Below are 22,156 nucleotides of genomic sequence, written 5' to 3'. Positions count from 1 at the left end.
AGGATATCAGATAGACTTTATGTCATGACCCCAACCGGCGCTAAGTCAAGCATGGCTCACCTAGCCACCTGCCCATTTTCGGGACAAAACTCTGAAAGTCTCCTCTGTGCTTAGAGCATTCCGATAATTATGTTATCAGCCAATCACAACAACACAAATAATATGCACCAATATCACTAGCTACAAACCACAAAGGTACTAACAACTAATTTTCAATAATCAACTGACACAAGACTCACAAAATCAATTCTATAATCTCCAAGACTGATTAGTGGAGCATAACTCTAGAGTCTAACAAAATAATAGAAGATACTGCCCACACGTAACAAGTTAGGCTTACTTTGATCAACTATCTACTAGCTGTCACGCGGTTGGAGTAGTATTAACCATGTCAACTAGTGAATAAAGATGATGAGAAGAGGGGGTTTGATGAGAAGAGGGGGTTAGTCACACTGACAAGTGAGTGGATAACTCAACTATAACCGTTTTATCATGGATAAGTTTATACATACATATATGATATGAAAACATTGTTCAATTCGTATCAAAGTAACATGGGGGTACAAGTCAGCATCACATAATAATTGAGCAACAAAAGTAATACTTTGCAGTTTAATTTAAATAGTTTTACATCTCAAGCTACAGAGGAGTTTCTAAAGCTAGAATAGATATCAAACCGTCATTATGGTTGTCAGCATAGCTGTCGAGCGAAGCCTATCACACTTGTTGCTAGTTCTTTTCTTCCTAATAGCGATGGTGCAACATTATATCATTACTGTACAAGGTGCACCAGGCTAACGAATCTCGTTGCTACAAGCGCGCTGCATCCGCATCTTCCCCGACTCATCTATACATATGTAGCACGAACTTACATTTATGATCCTCTTCCTCAAATTCTCGGCTGTCAGTATTGCTTCTCTTGCTTCCAACCACACAAAGAAGCACACTGTCGTTAGCTAACGATATTCTGACAATGTTGCTACCCATCATAAGTATCTCAATATACATACATGATACAAACATAAACATGTATACGTGCATTCTTTAAAGATCACTTGGCCATAGCATAATAACATAGAATAGCCAAAGATCATATCTCATGTGAATATTTGACACTTTATACATCATAATGGAACTCATACTATCAAAATATTTTCTTTCTCAGCATATCATTAATATTACTGCTTATCCCAATTCAATTAATCACTTTAAAGGGGAAAACAATTTTCGAAGCATATTATAGTTGAAAAACACAAGCTAAGAAAGAGCCACCTCTCACATTACTAGCTTCCTTTGTCGTGAACGTGGTGCTAGTAGGCTAACCGTTTGCTTGTTCATCAATTAATAATCATTTAATATGAACGTAAGTGTTATTTATTTGAAAAATATCACAACTATCTACTTTGGACAAGCTAGTCAAATTCCCAATTGTTTCACAGTATATTCCATTAGGGCGAACTCTACCCATGGTTATTCCAATTTCGACATTAATCCACAGTTTTCTATTCTTGCGTATCCTTACCTCATTCAAATGTGAAATATTTCCTTGAATTCTCCCGATTTCATCTATCTGAAATTGTGAAATATTCAATTGACTTGAGCCTTGGGGTTTGCTCCCTTTCAAGGTCTCAAGTTCGAAACCCACTGGGTGCAAACAATTTCTGAAGGCCATCAGACTGGGTAAAACCTGAATTAACCGTGGTGCACTTGCGGGAAACTCCTTGCCGAGGGCCTGTGCACCCCCGGGATTAGTCGGGGCTCAAAGAGACTCGGACACCCGGTGCAAAATCAAAAAAAATATCCATAATCTACTTTTACACATATTAATTAAATAATGAAACCTCCAGCTTTAGTATTATAATTTACCTCTTGATGCCAAGAACCCGAAGAACCTTGTTATTGAGAATTTGTCTTCTTCCTGAAGGTTGAAACTTTAAGAAGGTAGGATTTCTGATAGTGGAATCCCCTTTCCAAATCCTAAAGTTTCTTTTTGTCAATGTGATGGTTGGAAATTTGGAATTCTGAAAGGCATGCATTGGACTAACTCTTAGCATTTCTCTCCTTTTTTGATTATCGAGAAATTTACGAGATCCACTGGTTCACTGTTGGAATTCGGTGGATGGTGGGTCAGTCGTTCTACCCTTCTCCACTTACATACCAAGGTTTTGTTTGTGACAAGATTCAAACCCGTGACGTGGCGTAACCCACTCATCACGAGTTGCGCTCTTACCCTAGACGAATGCTTTGCGGCTAGTGTTTTCTCTCTTCTTATCTTCTAAAATTAAGATTGAGGAATGAGAAAATAAGAGTTCTAGAGTAGCTAGCATTATGCGACCTTCGTAATTGGACAAAGGAAAAAGATTGAAAGTTAACCTGAACTTTGTGTTACTCATTTGAGTTTGTATATGAAATGTGTACCTAAGTGGGTGTGCTATCCAAATATATTTGACTATGGTACTATAAAACTATTGAGGTAACCCTCAGGGGTTGGCCTGGTGGCAATTGACTTGAGCCTTGGGGTTTGCTCCCTTTCAAGGTCTCAAGTTCGAAACCCACTGGGTGCAAACAATTTCTGAGGGCCATCGGACTGGGTAAAACCTGAATTAACCGTGGTGCACTTGCGGGAAACTCCTTGCCGAGGGCCTGTGCACCCCCGGGATTAGTCGGGGCTCAAAGAGACTTGGACACCCTGTGCAAATAAAAAAAAAACTATTGAGGTCCTCTTCCTGTTAAAGGGAAAAAAACTTGTGAGGTCCTCTCCTTCGCTCTTCCTTGAGGCAGTGATGTTGGTGAAGGTACCGAACTACTATGCAAAATCTTCTTTCAAATTGTAACAATAGTTGATTACATAAGATTAGCTATTTAATACTTTGATCCCTTCATAGTTTTGTGCTTTTCCTCTTTTAAATTCTACTTCATGTTGTACACTTCTTATGTCCAACCAGGAGGAGATACAGGAAGATACAACAGATGACATGAGCGGTTCCTTGTCTCAAGATGTTGACTTTCACACGAATAGGTATTCCACTATTGATGATGGGGATGCGCCATCATCAAAATGCCTACCTGAAATTGATTCTGAGGCCAAAGGGTTGAAACGTTTACATAACTCTGAGGAAATGGAGGCTCAAAGTAAAAAGCCTCGGATCATTACGTTAGATAGTGATGAGGAGGATCTTCCTGGGGAAAAGTTATCTCCTACATGCAGTTTGAGTGAGACGGGAGATCAGTCCAATCCACAAAGGAATGTAGATGATGTACTTCCCGTTAGTTCTCTTCCGGCATTTAATGAGAAGCAAAATTTTCGCTGCACGGCTTGTGATAAAGTGGCTGTTGAACTACGTGCACATCCTCTTTTGAAAGTTATAGTTTGCCTGGACTGCAAAAACTCAATGAAAGCAAAGATGCAGGTAAAATACAACCATCCCTGCTAAATTATTAATGGTAGTTTCAAATTTATCCAATTTATGTGTTAATAGCATCTTGAAACAATTAGGTGCATTTCTATATACATGTGTTATGAGATTGCTGTGGTGCTGGCTATTTGTAATCATGGCTAGGCACGCCTTTACCTGTTAATTTTAACTAATGGTCTATGACTTCAAATTCAGACAAATAACAAGATGTAATTGGTAGAGTATATACCTTCTTCTACGTGTAATTAATTATTTTACTACTTATATTTCTTGTATTTGTAGTTATCTCTCTTATCTGTAGTTATCCTTTTTCCTTATAGCTGTAGTTATTTTATTCACTTTGTATCCTATTTATACTTCACCTGTACATCAATGAGAAGATATCAGTTAATGGTTAAATTCTCTTTATCAGTCTTGTTATTTTACAGTATTGATTCACGGTTCTCTCTCTCTCTCTCTCTCTCTCTCTCTCTCTATGTCTTGTTTACAGGATGTTGATTGCTCAGAATGCTACTGCAGATGGTGTGGGCGTTGCAGTGATCTCTTAAGTTGTAAATCGTGCAAACGGTTATTTTGTAGTGTGTGTATAAGGAGGAACCTTGGTGAAGAAACTTTATTGGGAATAAAAACATCTGGTTGGCAATGCTGCTGTTGCTCCCCAAGTATCCTGCATCCATTGATTTCAGAGTTGGAGAAGATCATGGAATCTCAGGGATTAGTAGATTCTAGCACAGACACAGATTCAGATAATTCAGATGCTTCAGATGCTGATGTCAATGGGCATCGAAGGTACACCATATACATGACAATCATGTAAACTGTGTATCCTACATCCATTAAGTTGCATATCTTTAGGACTCGATCCCAATTTATCCATATGGCATGATCATGGCAATGACTCAATTAAACTCGTGCAAGATTTGTGCATGGGCGTGCTACTCTTTAGTTTCATCAACTCTAACATGTAGCATATTGATATTACAAAAGAAGTTCTCTACTCTCTAGATCATAGATTCTTTTGAGCAGTTCCACAGCAGTCTTGGAAAATGCCCCGTCTCTTGCTAAGCGAAAAGTGACATGGGAACTGCGACATGGGGAGTAATAATGCTTGATCTTTCCTCTTCTCCTTCTCTATTTTTTTCCCTGGGCAGGTGATGATGCCAATGAGAAAGTTGTTTCTGAAGCATTTTGTAGCAGTGTTAGTTTGTATTGTTAAAGAATGGGATTTTCTGCCTCATGTATGGAGGTCTAAATACATTGCATCCAAATGGACTTCAAAGTTTTATATTTGTGTCTATGCTCTGTAATGTTTGATTAGCCTCCTTATTTTCTAGCACTTTACCGTTTTCACCTCTGTATTACAATATATACCGAGAATAATGGAAAGACTATGTTTTCTTGCACCAGCACGAAGAGAAGACCAAAAAAGAAAATTAGAAGAATCCTTGATGATACTGAGTTAGGGGAGGAGACAAAAAGGAAAATTGCAATAGAAAAGGTAAAAGTCCAAGCGATGTGTTCTGTCACTGCTTCCTTCTCAAGGCATCTATTAAAACACACATATTTTCAGGAACGCCAAGAACGCCTCAAATCTCTGGGGGCAAAATATTCGAGCGAGACTATGTTCATGAATTCTGGGGCTTGTTGCAAAACCTCGTATGAAAGTGGTAGCTTAGAAATGCTCGGTGATGTTGAAACTGGTTACATAGTTAATGTGGTGAGGGAGGACGGGGAAGAGGCGGTGAGGATTCCACCCAGCATCTCAGCAAAACTGAAAGCCCACCAGGTCACCTTCTATGCAGTTGTTCGTCTTGTGTGTGTTAAATTCTTGCTCTCTGAAGTAGTGTACACATTTCGCATTGTGACAAATATGATATCTGAATTCTTCTGAATCCTGTGAGTAGTACTTTGATGTGTTGCACGAATGAGAAAGTTGACTCTCTTTTTCCCTTTCTCCTTCATCAATAAGATCTGCTCTCTCATATCTACTTTTTCTCATATCCTTACATATAGAAGATAGCTTCTCACTTTTGGCATCGTACCTCGCTTATACATCTATAGATCATGTGGCCTGCCAACATGTCACCCTAAGGACTCTTAGGTATTCCGGCATTTCTTAAGGTCGTCTTCCTCTTTTCTGACTCTAGGTCCTGAAAAGAATATGCTTTTTAAGTCATGCACTCAAGGAACAAGTGGTGTTTGTTTTGTTTTCTTAAACTGAGTTAACTGGATTGCTTTGTTATTTTATTGAACAAACTTCTGTTTTGCATAACCTTCAGTTTATAATTTCTGACCTGCACTGTCAACCTCTAGTTCCTTTGTCTTCACTGACAAACCCACAACAATCACTTTGAAGCTGTAATTTATACATTCTTTAGTTTTACTTGTCGACAAATTCATACAAAATCCCCCTCCCTGCTAGTGCCAAATCCCTGGCCACCCCTATGTTGTATGAACTCTTCATTTGTCTTAAAGTACTCGTGCTGAGCAAGCCTGAAATGCATACGGTGCAGATCTTTTCAAAATATACTAACAAACATGTTTAAAATTCACAATACGTACTGTGTGCCCTTTTTTCTTTTCTTTTAACCGTACTGGGTACTTGCATGTAGACCTGTGCCAAAGTTCATATAAAATTAAACCCCCCCCAAGATATACTTTAGAGGAAACAAAGTTGAAACTCCTTTTCGGTCTTGTGTTGTTTACCAGCTAAAAGCTACATTAACCAAGTTCTAGGGCTTTGGTCTAGCGCTAAGAGCGTAGCTTGTGATGTGTGGGTTAGGACGTCACGGATTCGAACCTTATTGCAGACATAATCCTTGTGTTTAAGGGAAGAAGGGTAGAGGGACGGGCCCATTACCTACCGAGTTAGAACCTCGCGCCACCAGTCCGTGGAGATTTCTCAGACTATAAAAAGAAAAGCTACATTAACCAGATCCTTCACTTTGATGACGAGCGTAGATAACACGTTTTAATGCTAGTATGGGTTCTTTGTCAGATCCTAGTACTAGTATGGATTTTGTGTTTGATTCAGTCTAGGTCTATGCGAGTTTGATCCTTTGAAGTTTGCCACGGGCAAAGAAGTTGAAGAAAACTAAGATAGTGTAGATGGTGAAAACGTATTATACCTGGTATCATCCGAACTCATTATATGGCTCTTGATTGTGTATGTATTGTTATTTGTACCATAGAAAATCTCTTATTTAGTATTGGCACCTAACTTTTATCATTGTAGGTTGCTGGGATTCGTTTTATGTGGGAAAATATTATTCAATCTATCAGGAAAGTCAAGTCTGGAGATAAAGGCCTTGGTTGCATCCTAGCTCATACTATGGGTCTAGGCAAAACATTTCAGGTATTACATGGCTGAATCACATTATTACATTTCTGTGACCTAGCTCCATTTCTTGTGCTGATTCTGACTAACACCTCATTTTTGTGTCCTAAGGGTACAGAACTTTTAGAAGTTTCTCATCTTCAAAGTACTGTATGATCATATGTTTCTTAACACTGCCTGGTGCCACATAGTCTCACTTGGAAAAAATTGGGACATTAGAAAACGTTGTTTATTGCTTCAATCAACTTGTGTTGCATTCATTTTACTTGTTTTTTGCTGGCAAGTTCTAAACTAACAGAGTCAGTTAAACATTATCTAGCCATCTAGAATTTTACTTGTGTTGCATTCATTTTACTTGTTTTTTGCTGGCAAGTTTTAATCTGACAGAGTCAGTTAAACATTATCTAGCCATCTAGAACTTAAATGTATCAGATTAACTTTCACCTGAAATATGGAAATGAGGGGGAGTATTCTCATCAGATTTTTTACGTTCAACTGATGTTTAAGAAACTGGAAGAGTTCATTATTCTGTTAGCCTTTGGTGGTTAATCTTTCTTGTATATTGTTTCTACAGGTGATTTCTTTCTTGTATGCCGCTATGAGAAGTGTGGATTTAGGATTGAGAACTGCTCTCATAGTCACGCCTGTAAGTGTTCTGCATAACTGGCGGCAGGAATTTATAAAATGGAGACCATCAGAATTGAAGCCTCTCCGTGTCTTTATGCTTGAAGATGTTCCAAGGTTCCTCTTCTTTTAAATCATCATGAGGCTTGTACTGGTGTTTTTTCGTCCATAATTCAAGTTATATGATTGTTCAAGCATGTTAAAACCTCAGAAATAATATCTTTGAATTAAACTTAGCAGCAGATTACTGTATGTTCTTTTAGGTTTCTGTCAAGGAGCTTATGGATGCTGTATGTATTGACGAAGTCAATTTGTCTCATTAGGTTCTGTTTGATGCTCTCTTGTTTGACCACTTCTTCGTGGAGCTATCTAGAGGTAGTCAAGTAGTATATAGGCTATTTTTTGATGTTTGGAAGATGGAGTGAGCTGCTAGGCTGCATCTACCCCAGGTTTGTTTGCGACGTAGTTCCAGTACACTTGGTTGGATTATCAGCACATGTGGCGTTTTCGGGAGATATATGCGGGTTTTCTGGAGATGTTATATGTAGCATATATAAAATGTTGAATGTCAAGATCTTGGTGAGCAAAGGTGGTAGGATTCTGGTGTCAATGGTAGTTGATGATGGGGAAATCAGGTACATAGTTTGGATGTTCCCGGAGCTCTACGTTCAAGCCCTTCATGTGGGAGGAGAGAAGCTGATGGAGAAAGAGGGAGCAGGAGAAGGGGTTATGAGGGAGGGAGGCAGTGCGTGAGAGAAGAGGGGGGGATTTCTTATCGTCGGAAATTATGGTGAATTTGCTAGTAACAGTTACTTTTTTGAGAATCGTTAATATGAATGACCTATAACGATTTTGACTGGGATGAAGTTGGCGGCATCTTTTATTAGGAGAGAAAAAGTCACAAATAGGCTAAAAGTGCCTTTGGATAAGGAATCTGATACGGAGGAATAGGTTGAGCAAAGGGAAGAGGAATCACGTGCCTTATGGTTGGGCTATAAACACTTGAGTTCCTTTTGGTTTAAGTTGGAGGCTAGGGAACCAATCATTTTTTTTGCAGTTGCCAATTGGGAAGGGACTAGCAAGGTAACAAGAGACATGCGATTGTAATGAGAAAGGGGACATGACTGCTCAATCACCTTTAATAGCTCGTAGTTGTGCTAACACTTTTGATTTGGAGGCGAACCTTCAATTGGTTGACGTAGAGTGAATCAGAGGGTAAAAGAGGGTTCATATGGTAGGGAGGCTTCAACTACGGGATTCTTTGGAGTGATTTGGGGACAAAGTACATTGAGAGCTTTCACACCTCTTATCTGCCAACAACACATTAGTTTTGTTTTTGTGATGCAAATATTAATCAATTGGATTATGTAAGACCGTTTCTTATATGGTTCCAGAGTTCCAACAAAGACCAAACATGGAACTCGATGATTAAAAGAGTTTAAGAGGAGGCTAATAGAGTGGTCGAGGAGGTACCTGCCTAAAGGTTGGAAAAATGTATTACTTAAGAGTACTCTATAAAGCGTTCCAATGTAGTCATGTCATTGCTTCACTATCTCACCATTACCTCACGTAAATCGGAGAGGCTCCAAAGGAACTTCTGCACTCAGCAGATAGGGTTTAGGAAGTTCCATGTGGTCAGTTGGAGAATGTTGTGTCTCCAAAGAAATGGAGTGGTCTACGGATAAATATTTTCGAGTTTTCAGCAAGACCTAGTAGGAAATTGTTATGGAGATTGGAGGTTGAGGATGCTCAATCTAGTAACATGAAAGCAAAAAAAATGGAATTGTTGAAGGAGGACGGAGGATTAAACATATCACCCTTCTATTTGGATAGGGTCTTTGGAGGAATATTATGAAAAGATGGAAAGACTTATGTAGAACATCATGGTAAGGGATGGACACTAGGTCAAGTTTTGGAATCACAATTGGTGTGTGGAAGAGACAGACTCACATTCCATTTTTTTTTTTGATAAGGTAAGACTCACATTCCATATATTATAGTGTTTGAGCTAGGAGGTGGTGACATTACATAGAGAACGAGTAAGAGTTCATTGGGACTCAATGATCTGCTTAGGATAATTGAAAACGAATTCACTGTCAGTAATCGGAGGCATGTCAGGGGCCGGCGGGCACACCCCCAGCTTCTTAAGTTTGGGAATTGTGCCGGACCAATGCTATGAGCTTCCGGAATCCAATGGAATCTTCGTAAAGTCGATCATTACGAGTGTTACGATTCATTCGATTGGCAGGTCCTATCGAGTCATAGCCTCTCAAGCACAACCTGGAGTAATCTGCACAACAAAAAAGTAGATGGAAAAGTAGCTGAATTCTAAGGTCGAGTTGAAATGCCTAACAAGCAAAGTACATCCCCTGCTAGTTAAGACTCATGAATGTGGAGAGTGGAGAGAAGTGAAGCGTTCTTAGTAAGACATATTATCATAAGATCTTGGTTACAGAGAAGTCGGGTTTTCTGCTCTAATTGGTTCAGATCAGGTTACCGAAAAACATATTTTTTACTTGGCTAGCAGTGATGAAATCGATCTTGGCAGCTGAGAGTTTGATGAAGATGAGGATTATGTATGTTAAGTGGTACTGCAAATATTTGGGTGAGGATGTGCACGACCTCCTCCTATATTGTCAGGTGGCAGCTAGTTTGGTGGTAAGAGATTTTGACTTGGTTCGCATTATAAAAGGCGAGAGGTAGGGTGAATGAGGTACTATTAAGTTGGGCCTTTAGAAGAAGAAAGAGAAGATGATGGGCGTGGAATGTTGCTCCACTAGCATTTCATGTGCATCCAGTTAGAGGAGAAAAATATGAGAGCTGTTGAGGAAATACAGTACGACTATATATATAGAGTAGCCTCTCATTCTTTGTTTCTTTTTGATGTAACCATGAGGTTCAATTTTGTATTGCAGATTGGGTGTTGTTTGTATTGAATCATATCTTGTTTTTAAGATTCTTTGCTTTTTAGTATACTACTTGTATACAAGAGATTTCATCATCATTACTACAATTATTACTTTATAAAAAAGGAAAACAAAAGGTTATAAGTAAGACTAAACAGTTTTTTGTTTCCGTTGTCCTAGGAGGTGCAAGTGGTACACATTGAGGATAACATCATAGAAAGTTGCTTAAGATGGTTTGGTCATGCCCGGAATTGACCTATAGGTGCACCGGTCCGTAGGTGCGGAATGCTGGTTAGTGAATATATTTTAAAGAGACAAGGTAGATCTAAAATCGCATGGAAGGAAGTGTTCTCGTGTCACGACCCAGCCTAGGGCCGTGACGTATAACCGACACTAAGTGCCGATCATCACTAAACTTGCTGATCATCTACTAATCATGAATATAAACGGATAAACTGAACAAACATAAGCATACCTGATAAGAATTGTACAATTTGGAAAGCTGACAAAGCTAACACAAGCTGACATATAAAATCATACTAACTGCACAGGTGCATATCTGCAGACTTCTAGGAGTGCTGAACTGAAAAAGTACTGGACGGAACATGGCCCCGTCATTACCAAACTAGCTGACTATGTTTGTCACGACCCAGCCTAGGGCCGCGACGGATAACCGACACTAAGTGCTGATCATCACTAAACTTGCTGATAATCTACAATCATCGGATAAACTGAACAAACATAAGTATAGCTGATAAGAAATGTACACTCTGGAAAGCTGACAAGGCTAACACAAGTTGTCATATAAAAACATACTAACTGCACATGTGCATATCTACAGGCCTCTAGGATTGCTGAACTGAAAAAGTACTGGACGGAACAGGGTCCTGTCATACCCAAACTAGCTGACTGTACACATACCAAAAAATAAGTAACTTCGGGAGTAAGTTGAGTGACTCTAACAGCTGGTGGATGACCTAGTGATGTGGCTCAAGCGCTGATCTATCTGTACCTGCGCGACATGAAATGCAGCGCCCCGAAAGAGTTGTGAGTACGATGTGTACAAAGTATATAGGCTGGAAAGCATATGTAAAGCATACTAAGGTATGACTGTAAGATGGATATCTGAATATAAGCTGAAAGCTAAACAAGAGTATGAACTAGCAGCTGATATGGAACTGAACCGAAGTTTAAGTTAAAACTGTGCTGAAACTGAACAACTATCTGAACGGAACTGGTACCTGTCTGGTGTTATGGGGGTTAGGTATACATAGAAACATCAAAGGAACGGAACAAACGGAAGTCCGAATGGCATAAGCCAAATTGGCGATTTTCCTTTTTGTTTTTGTTGTGTTTTGAAATTCCAACCTAAACTATTTTCTTCCATTATTCACATATGGAATTGAATAATATACAAGGATACAATACATGCTGATATTTCCCTTGAACAATCAAGAAGAAAGGCTAAAACATAGCTAAACCAAATCATGCCGAAAACGAAATGAAAATCCTACATACCTCTTGTGTTCTTGCTTCCAAACCTCGTTCCCTTTGATCCACACCCTTACTTATGCTTGTATAACTATAATACAAAGGTGCCAAACTTCCTTAGCCACAAAGCTCTTTCCAAAACATGAGTTATAAGGAGAAAAGAGGACGATAATGTCTTACCTATGTCGTAAGGATCACGTTGAAGTGTTCGCGTCTTGATTTTGAGTTGCGGATGATGGAATTGCTTCTAAACCCTAAGGATGTATTTGGGATGTCTAGAGAGACTTTTTAGGTCTGATTTGAGTATGAACCTTAAAGACGAAGGCTACAACTTTATATATCAACCTCATAATATCACCTCCATAGCATGTTAATCACCCTAGTGTCACCCCAAAAGTACGAGTTATAACATTACCAACTTGCCGTTTCGACGAAACTTATTTTCTTCGATTTGTTTAGCTTCTAAACCTTCCAACCCTCCTGGTACTTGCAGTTCATGATCTTAAATATTTGTAACCTCCAAGGTAACATGATTAACTTACTTTATGTACTTTCAAAGATGATCTAGTATCCGAGCATACATCAACTGACTTACGACGTACTTTTACATACGAAAACATGGGGTGTAACATCTCGAGAGACTTGCATTCTCTTGGAATCAATGTAGACTTAGGGAGAGATAGGGCACAATAATAAAGAAAATAAATAAATATATATATATATATATATATATATATATATATATATATATATATATATTGGGAATATGTTTTCGTTATGTTATGTGTATTTTAGGTACTATGCTTTCTATGAGTCTTTTGACCCTATTAAAGATTCTTAAGCCAGTAGAGAATTTGGCGAACTTCTAGTATTCTTCATTTTAATTTTTATATCTTATAATATTTGCCTGCGATGATTTAAAAGGAGAAACATGGTCATGGGGATTGATATAGGCGACCCTAACTTGTTTGTAACTGAAGCGTTGCTAATATTGTTGTTGTCCTCGTTATCCCATTTTTATGTGACCTGCTTATCTTTCGGTTTATTCCAAAACAGTGTGGCTCTATATATTAGGGAACCTTTTTAATACACTCGTTGAAGTGTGTGACCATCTCATTTAAAAGCTTAAGTTGAAAAAAGCTTAAGCTGTTTTCTTCTATTTTTTTATTACAATCTAAGTTTTCTTCTCGTTACAACTTCCTATCTTTCATGTTTTGTCTTTTGCAAAAATTGAGACAATCATTAACCTTTGTACTGTCGGGCCCACGACAGTGGGAATGGGGAAGTGATGCATCCCATTTGGATGATACCTCTCTGGAATATGTGAAACTAGAAATATAACAGTCAAGTGGGTTTCAGACTTTCAGTAATGCAAGCCAACAATATGCTATTTAGTGGAGTCCCTTCTCTGCAATCTGGTTATCATAGTGATTCTCTATCACACTTCTTCAAATTTTGCCACTAAAATGTGATGCAGAGAGCCATCGGCTTTTCTTGTTCCATGGATCATCATATTGACTCGAATGATTTAGTGGATTCCATTAACATACTCCAAAAATAGTGCTTTTTTAGGGGTAAATTTTTACTATACAATAACAACAAACATAGTGAGTTCCCACAAGTGGGGTATGGGGAAGGTAATGTATACGTAGACCTTACCCATACTCTAGGTTTGGGAGGGAAAAGATGCTGTTTTCGATACTCTCTGAAAAAGATGAAAAAAAAGCAGTGGTAGCAAACAGTAACAACATCAAAATATTAGGAAAACCAAAGCGAAATATAACAATGAAACAACATGCTAGTTATAGCAATCTTAGAATAAGGAAGATACCATACTAACACTAATACTACCGGTAATGGGAAGGAAAAGGAAAAACGCTCGACTACCTACTAACCTTCTAACCTAATTCTCGACCTCCACACTCTCATATCAAGGGTCATGTCCTCGGTACGCTGAAGCTGCGCCATGTCCTGCCTAATTACCTCACCCCAATACTTCTTTGGCCTACCTCTACCTTTCCGCATACCCACCAAAGCCAACTTCTCTCACCTTATAACTGGAGTATCTATGTTTCTCCTCTTCACACGTCCGAGCCATCATAGCCTCGCTTCTCGCATCTTGTTTTCCACGAGGGCCACTCCAACCTTTCCAAAATATCTTCATTTTTAATCTTATCTAACCTGGTATTCCCGGCACATCCATCTGAACATCCTCATTTCAGCTACGTTCATCTTATGGACATGAGAGTTCTTGATTGGTCAACATTCTGCCCCGTACAACATAGTCGGTCTAACCACCACCTTGTAAAACTTACCTTTAAGTTTTAGTAGCACATTCTTATCACACAAGACACTAGATGCGAGCCTCCATTTCATCCATCGCGCTCCGATACGATGTGTGACATCTTCGTCAATCTCCCCCATTTCCTTGGACTACTGACCCAAGGTATTTGAAACTTTCTCTGGGGATGACTTATGTGTCAAGTCTCACATCCATATCTGCTTCCTCCAAGTATTTCGTCATGTACTGCTCAACTTGAAACCTTTTAGATTCTAGGGTCTGTCTCCAAACTTCCAGCCTATCGTTAACATCATCTCTCGCCTTGTCAATCAGAACTATGTCATCTGCAAATAACATACACCACGACACCTTCCCTTGAATTTGGCGGGTTAGCGTCCATCGCCAAGGAAAATAAAAACGGGCTAAGAGCTGATCCCTGGTGCAACTTCATCACCATCAGGAAGTATTCCGAGTCTCCTCCCACTGCTCTTACCCAAGTCTTAGTTCCATCATACATGTCCTTAATCACCCTAACGTAGGCTAGATGCACACTGCTAGCCTCCAAACATCTCCATAGAACCTCTCTCGGGACTTTGTCGTATGCTTTCTCCATGTCAGTGAACACCCTCTCCTTGTACTGCTCCACCAATCTCCTAGCGAGGTGAATGGCTTCCGTAGTCGAACGACCCGACATGAATCCGAACTAGAGCTCTGTTTTTACAATCTGGTCTACTAAATGATGTTCTGTCATTTCAATATTTTAGGACACAGAAATGTGGTCAGAGAGCCATTAGCTTTTCTTGTTTCCATTAGTCATCAGATTGAGTTGAAGATCCTTGTCTTGTTTTCGTGGCAGTGATGCCATTGCCATCTAGTGTTATATATAGTACTGGAGTTCTGGGTACCGAATTCTTTTTATAATGTAAGGCTGTTGTTTTTATCATGTCTTCTTAGGGTTTTTTAGGGATATATGTAAGCATGTTTCTTCCAAAGAGGCCCCAATTATTCTTTTATGTGATTTCTTTGCATGCCTTGTTTTTCAATCCGTAAATTGTTAGGATTATTTTTATTGGAGTACTGTAAACATTCTTTTATCAAACCTCTGTCAGTCATTTCGTATGTGGCATCTTAGTCAACTTTACTTTACCTCTTTTTTCAGGGAGAGAAGGGCCGAGTTACTAAAAAAATGGACATTAAAAGGTGGTGTATTCTTAATTGGCTATACTGCTTTCAGAAATTTGTCATTTGGGAAGCATATAAAGGATCGTCACGTGGCCAGAGAAATTTGTCAAGTCCTTCAGGTAGTGGTTGTCACCTTTAGAAGTGATAATTGTGATGGAGACGAGAGGGAAAAGTTCTTCTTAAGTTACTTCATTTTCATGTCTTTTTGGTTAATCTTCATGGTGCTCTGTTCAGCTAGTATGTAGGGATCATGTTTGGGGGTCTTATTTGTGTGTGGATATTATTGTAATTTATCTCGCTGTTCCTACAACGGCCAAGGCCTGTGTGTGACTTAAGCGGGGTTGTTAGCCTAACTTGGCCTCTCTTTTAATGCCAAGCTTTGTTCTGAATCCCAACTGTTAGGCCATAGGAAATGCTGTGTGGATTTTCCTGGGGGTGCGTTCGCTTCTACCAAGAAGCTCTACAGGTAGAGCAAACTTGTATGCATGTGCGGAAGTTGTGTTATCATTGCTCTATAATGAATATAGGAACCTTCTGATTTTACATATCTAGTATTGAAAAATTATTAATGACGTAAGTTTTATAATTTTATTGTAATAATTGAGGATATAGTGTTTCCTAATAGCTTAAGCTTTTAGGTGAGATGGTCACACACTTCAACGTGATATTAGAGCTGGCAAAGGCCCTGGGTTCGAGTCTCATCGCTACCATTATAAAAAATGAATTTCCACGTGCTTGACCAATAAAAAGATGAATGAAGCCTGCACGTGAGGGGATGTGTTGAAGAGACAATTAAATGAATAAAGTGTGCTCTCTCTAACACCTTATGCTTTTAGGTGAGATGGTCACACACTTCAACATGTATTGATTATTTTGAAAATTAAAATGTTGTAATTTATTTTGTATTAGACATAATTAGGAACAGGTAATGCTGTAATATATTTCTCCAAATGGTAGCTTCCTGGAAATGGTCCCAAAAGTCTAGAAACAAGAGTGTTCATTCTAGTCTATTCTTTCTTGTAGTTTCTTTTCACCGAGGCATCTTTGTCTTCTTTTACATCTGTCTATTGTAGGTAGGTCAATAAAGGGATTTTCTCAACCTTTGTGTAGTAGGCAGTGAGGAGTTTTTGAAAAGTTTAATTTATTTTGTATGTCTTATGATATTAAGTTCAGAAGTTTCAGTTTTCTAGATCAGCATGCACTTTCAGTACTCAATCTTTCATCTTATTTAATTTTCATATCAAATACTCCAATATACATGTGTGTATGTATAGGGTTGCTAATCTACTACAGTAGTGTAGTTAGCACCATCCCCGTTTGTTAGTGTGACTCCACCTCGTGACTCCAATGTTATATGTTTTAGGAAAGAAACATGGTTTCTCAGAGTAACCTGAATAGCTAGGGGAAAAATGGCTTAGCCAGCTGTAAGGACATTATTTTCAGTGGTAGATCTGAACAGTCTTAATTCTAAGTCTACCATAGATGAGTCAAGATTATTGATTTTAATAATTGGGTCGAAAATAGTATTCTTAGTTACTGGTTGTTGGAGAAATGTTGGGTGAGACTTCAAGAGTGAGTATGTCACTGAGCAGAAAGGAGGGCAAGGTTTAAATTTGAAAAGATTGGTAGAGATGGAAGTCTCAGCAGCATTTAAGTCCTTATTATCCATTTGATACATGAGTTTGTGGAGGTGTGGCATGTCGGAGTCTGCGGCGAGGTGGAGTCCACCGGAGATGTGGGTGCTGGAATTGATTTTTTTGGCTATTTGATGTTGCCGCTGCTGGTTTTTTGAGGCCATTGAAAGTATCGGAAGCTTTAGGGGCTTTCGTCTGTTTTGCTTGTGGAAGCAGCAGGGAGGGAGAGGGGGGGATGGGTTGGGCAATTACAGACTGGCTGGGTCCAGTCCAGCCCAACATGGCCCTATTTACAAGTTCAATAGTTGGAATCTATCAACTCTCGAACCAATTCTGCCACCATCCCTTGACCAGGTATGTCTTCCACCATGTAGTGGAGGTCAATTAGAGTCAAAGTCCTGTATAAATCTCGAAAACTGCCTCATTGCCCTAATTCTCCTATTGTGCTTTGTCTCTTCATCCCTGTATCTTGCAGTGTTGAAATCACCCATAATGACCCAGGGGATCTGTTGGCCTCGATTGCTGCTGGCTCTAGCCACATATCTTCTCTTTTACATCTGTCCTGTGGCCACATAATCCAGAGAATGCCTATCTGAATTCTTCTATCACACTTTCAAATATGAATGAGACGGAGAAGCTGCTGCATTTTTGTTCTATGCACGTCATAGTCTTCTATCCCATAAGACTATAATCCCCTCTCCTTCCTGCTGCTTTTTGACACTGTTCTTTGACCCCAGGCTTGTCGAACCATCCATGGTGTCCAATTCTCCAGTTTTATCTGTTGATTCCACAAAAGATTTGGCTGCCACTTGTTGACCAGGAGTTTCTGTGTTTTTACGCGTATATGGATTATTGAGCCATCACATCCCACAAGTAATTTGACTTTCATCTGGGGTTGTTGATTTCTTGTTACCCGTACCCTTTCTCTGAACTTTCATTGTATTTGAATTCCAATTTCTTCAATTCATTTGTCTTTTTGCTTCTGCTATTTGGTTACCTTGCTCCCAATTGTTGGTTCCGTTGTGCCCTCCTGTAGTGGATTCTCATGAATATTTAGAAGTCTTCTCCTTCAGAACCTTGAAAGTCGATGCTCTTAGCTGCATCATATTTCTCTTCATCCATCTAGGGATTCCGATCTTTATTCTCGTCTTGCATTTTTAAGCCAGCTCTATTACATGGTAAATATAAGGTTCCAGCGGTGTATATGACGAACACCATTCCTTTTACACAAATTCCAAAGGTACTTCTAACTCCCACTCCCTTTGGGGTGCATGCCACAAGTTGTATGTTCTAGCTTGGTTGAAATCCCGATGGCTTCTGTAGCACTCTAATCTGGTATAAAACAACTAAGCATTTGTGCTTTCTGGAGTGGTGAGATTGAGATGCTGACGGGTCAGTGTTCAGTCTATTCAAATTATCTGCTACAACAACAACGACCCAGTAAAATTCCACTAATGGGGTCTGGGGAGGGTAGTGTGTACGCAGACCTTACCCCTACCCCGAAGGAGTAGAGAGGCTGTTTCCGAAAGACCCTCGGCTCAAAAAATAAAAAGACAAAATGACAAAAAGACAAAAATGAGACAATATTAGTATCACAACAACAATCATAGGATAAATAGGAACACCATGAAATCCAGAAGAAACATGTAAAGCAAAGGGAGACAATATTAGTAAATATTAGTATCACCACAACAATCATAAGAAAAATAGGAACACCATGAAATCTAGAAGAAAGATGCAAAGCAAAAGCGATGGCTAATAAATAGGACATGCACTGAAAAGCGAAATAGTAAGCCACAACATTGCCACTAGCTATCGTAGACAAAAACCCTACATGGCTAGTCCCACAATGGTACGAAGTAAGGCAACTCAACTACCTCCTAACCTACAACCCTAATGCTAGACTTCCACATCTTCGTATCAAGTGACATGTCCTCGAAAATCTGGAGCCTCGCCATATCCTGCCTGATCACCTCTCCCCAATACTTCTTAGGTCGCCCTCTACCTCTTCTCGTGCCTTCTACAACCAGCTGCTCACACCTCCGTACCGGAGCATCTGGGCTTCTCTTCTGAACATGTCCGAACCATCTAAGCCTCGCTTCCCGCATCTTGTCATCAATGGGAGTCACATGCACCTTCTCCGGATATCATCATTCCTAATCTTATCTATCCTAGTGTGCCCGCACATCCACCGCAACATCCTCATTTCTGCTACTTTCATCTTCTGGATATGCGAGTTCTTAACGGGCCAACACTCAGCCCCATACATCATGGCCGGTCTAACCACCGCTTTATAAAACTTACCTTTGAGTATCGGTGGCACTCTCTTGTCACACATGACTCCAGATGCTAACCTCCACTTCATCCATCCTAACCCCAATACGGTGTGTGACATTCTCGTCGATCTTCCCTCCCCCCTGGATAACCGAACCAAGGTACTTGAAGCTGCCTCTACTCGGGATGACCTGCGAATCAAGCCTCACATCCACGCCCTCTTTCCTTGGCTCAGCGCTGAACTTACACTCCAGGTATTCCGTCTTCGTCCTGCTCAGCTTGAAACCCTTAGACTCGAGAGCTTGTCTCTAAACCTCCGGCCTCTCGTTAACACCGGCTCGCGACTCATCAATCAGAACTATGTCATCGGCGAATAGCATGCGCCATGGCACATCCCCTTGAATATGGTGTGTTAACGCGTCCATCGCCAGTGCGAATAAGAACGGACTGAGCGCAGAACCTTGTTGTAACCCCATTACAATCGAAAAATGCTCAGAGTCGCTTCCTACTGTCCTAACCCGAGTCTTAGCCCCATCATACATGTCCTTAATCGCCATAATGTATGGAACCGACGCACCTTTTTCCTCCGGGCATCTCCAGAGAATTTCTCTAGGAACCTTGTCATACGCTTTCTCTAGGTCAATAAACACCATGTGCATATCCTTCTTCCTCTCTCTGTATAGTTCCACCAACCTTCTAACAAGGTGTATAGCTTCTGTAGTTAAACGACCCGGCATGAACCCGAACTGGTTGTCGGATACAGACACTGTCATCCTCACCCTCGCTTCAACCACCCTCTCCCACACTTTCATGGTATGACTCAGTAATTTGATACCCCTATAATTGTTACAACTCTGGATATCACCTTTGTTCTTATACAATGGAACCACCGTACTCCACCTCCACTCATCCGGCATCCTCTTCCCCTTAAAAATAATATTAAACAACCTAGTCAGCCACTCCAAACCTGCTCTCCCCACACACTTCCAAAATTCCACCGGAATTTCGTCTGGCCCGGTCGCTCTGTCCCTACTCATCTTACACATAGCTCCCACGACCTCCTCAACCTCGATACGCCTGCAGTACCCAAAGTCACGGTGACTCTCGGGATGCTCCAATTCACCTAGCACAATATCCCGATCCCCTTCTTCATTCAGAAGTTTATGAAAGTAAGTCTGCCATCTCCTCTTAATCTGGGCATCTTCCATCAATACTCTACCATCTTCGTCCTTGATGCATCTCACTTGGTCCAACTCCCGAGCCTTCCTCTCTCTCAACTTGGCCAGCAGGAATAACTTCTTCTCCCCACCTTTTTTCCCCAATTCCTCGTACATACGACCATAAGCCGCAGTCTTAGCCTCTGTGACCGCCAACTTAGCCTCCTTCCTAGCTGCCTTATACCTCTCCATGCACACTCGCCTCTCCTCCTCACCTATGCTCCCCACTAACTTCAGGTACGCCGCCTTCTTTGCTTCCACTTTACCTTGGATCACTTCATTCCACCACCAATCTCCTTTGTGCCCACCAGATACGCCCGTCGAGACCCCTAACACCTCTCTCGCAGCCTCCCTAATATAGTCTGCTGTCGCTGACCACATAGTGCTCGCGTCACCACTGCTCCTCCAAGCTCCCATAGCCGACAATCGCCCCTCCAACGCTTGGGCTTTATCCTTAGTTAAGGCTCCCCACCTGATTCTTGGTCTTTCTCGAGTAGACCTTTTCCTCCTCTTTAACATAATACCAACGTCCATCACCAAGAGCCTATGCTGCGTCGCGAGTATCTCACCCGGAATCACCTTGCAATCCTTGCACAACCCTCTGTCACACCTCCTGAGGAGGAGATAGTCAATCTGGGTCTTCGCCACCGCATTTTAAAAAGTAACCAAATGCCCCTCCCTCTTCCGAAATCTAGCTGCATATATTATGTGCATAGATCTCTAAAAACTGGTAGGTAATTTTGCTCGGGACTGTTAGTGGGCTGTCCTCTTTACCTTGATGATTTCTTCTAATTTTTTCTGTGGACCTCTGTTTTAATATTCTGTATCCATGTTATTATTCTGCCAGTGGCCTGGCTTAACTTCTTTAGTTGAGATCTTTTCTTCCTCTTTACCCTCGTGCAAATCTGATCTTAAGTTCAAATCATTTGAGTTGGATTTAAGGCAGGCTTCGGGATGTCAACCTGACCTGAGGACATGGCACCATCTCCATTCCACCCCTTGGGCAAGATAGTCAATACCTCAGCCCTCTCGATAGATTTCCGTCTCAATTGTCTGTCATTCATTATTACTGTGGCCGTTATAGTGCTCGTTAATATTCACCATGACCATCGGCATCTCCACCTTGATAGGAATTTTTACATCTTCACTCCCCTGCATCAACATTTTTTTTTTGAAAGGTAAAACTGTAAAACTAGAGCAGGGATGCTTCTAGTTGAAGTCGAGCATAAGATATTTCATTCTCAATTAACCCACTTGAATTTGAAATGTTAGTAATGCACAATAAACTCCTACCGGTACTCTGGAAGTAGAAAGCACTCAAAGCAGAGCACTGGACTCTTCTTTTGCTGCTTGAAATGAATGTAGCTGATTCTTAAGGTTTATTGACTTGGATTTGTGAATGCTCCTCCCTGCTCTTAGTGTTACAGTTTTATAGTCCTCTCCATTCCATTCTTTTTTGTTTTTTTCTTCCTTTGGTGGAACTTTCTTTTCCTTTTTTGGTTGAACTTCTAGTTGATGCTAATTTTCTTCTCATCTCATGACCTATTTTCTGAATTCATTGTTCAAATATCTGCCATTTGTCAGGATGGGCCTGATATACTTGTTTGTGATGAGGCTCATATTATCAAGAATACCAGAGCTGATGTAACTCAAGCCTTGAAACAAGTCAAGTGCCAGAGAAGGATTGCATTAACTGGATCTCCTCTTCAAAACAATTTGATGGAGTACTACTGTGTAAGGCAATAATGAAGCTGTTATATTTAGTACATACGTTTATATGGAAATGTAGTCTCA

The 22,156-nt window shown here is 40.2% G+C and overlaps 1 protein-coding gene across 3 annotated transcripts in view; it reads left to right on the top strand.

The window, feature by feature from the left end:
• LOC104094360 (protein CHROMATIN REMODELING 20) overlaps positions 1-22,156 on the top strand; it is a 50,862-nt gene that overhangs the window by 12,978 nt on the left and 15,728 nt on the right. For all 3 annotated transcript variants that reach the window (XM_070175128.1, XM_070175127.1, XM_070175129.1), the window contains exons 9-16: positions 2,946-3,410; positions 3,907-4,205; positions 4,824-4,914; positions 4,987-5,202; positions 6,652-6,771; positions 7,328-7,494; positions 15,215-15,356; positions 21,947-22,096. In XM_070175128.1, the coding sequence (XP_070031229.1) occupies positions 2,946-3,410; positions 3,907-4,205; positions 4,824-4,914; positions 4,987-5,202; positions 6,652-6,771; positions 7,328-7,494; positions 15,215-15,356; positions 21,947-22,096 (1,650 nt within the window). The remainder of the gene's footprint in view (positions 1-2,945; positions 3,411-3,906; positions 4,206-4,823; positions 4,915-4,986; positions 5,203-6,651; positions 6,772-7,327; positions 7,495-15,214; positions 15,357-21,946; positions 22,097-22,156) is intronic.

Source organism: Nicotiana tomentosiformis, chromosome 5, assembly GCF_000390325.3.
Source record: "Nicotiana tomentosiformis chromosome 5, ASM39032v3, whole genome shotgun sequence".
NCBI classification, from domain to species: domain Eukaryota; kingdom Viridiplantae; phylum Streptophyta; class Magnoliopsida; order Solanales; family Solanaceae; genus Nicotiana; species Nicotiana tomentosiformis.
Note: the sequence above shows the minus strand (reverse complement) of the source record. Positions and strands in the feature narration are given on the sequence as shown.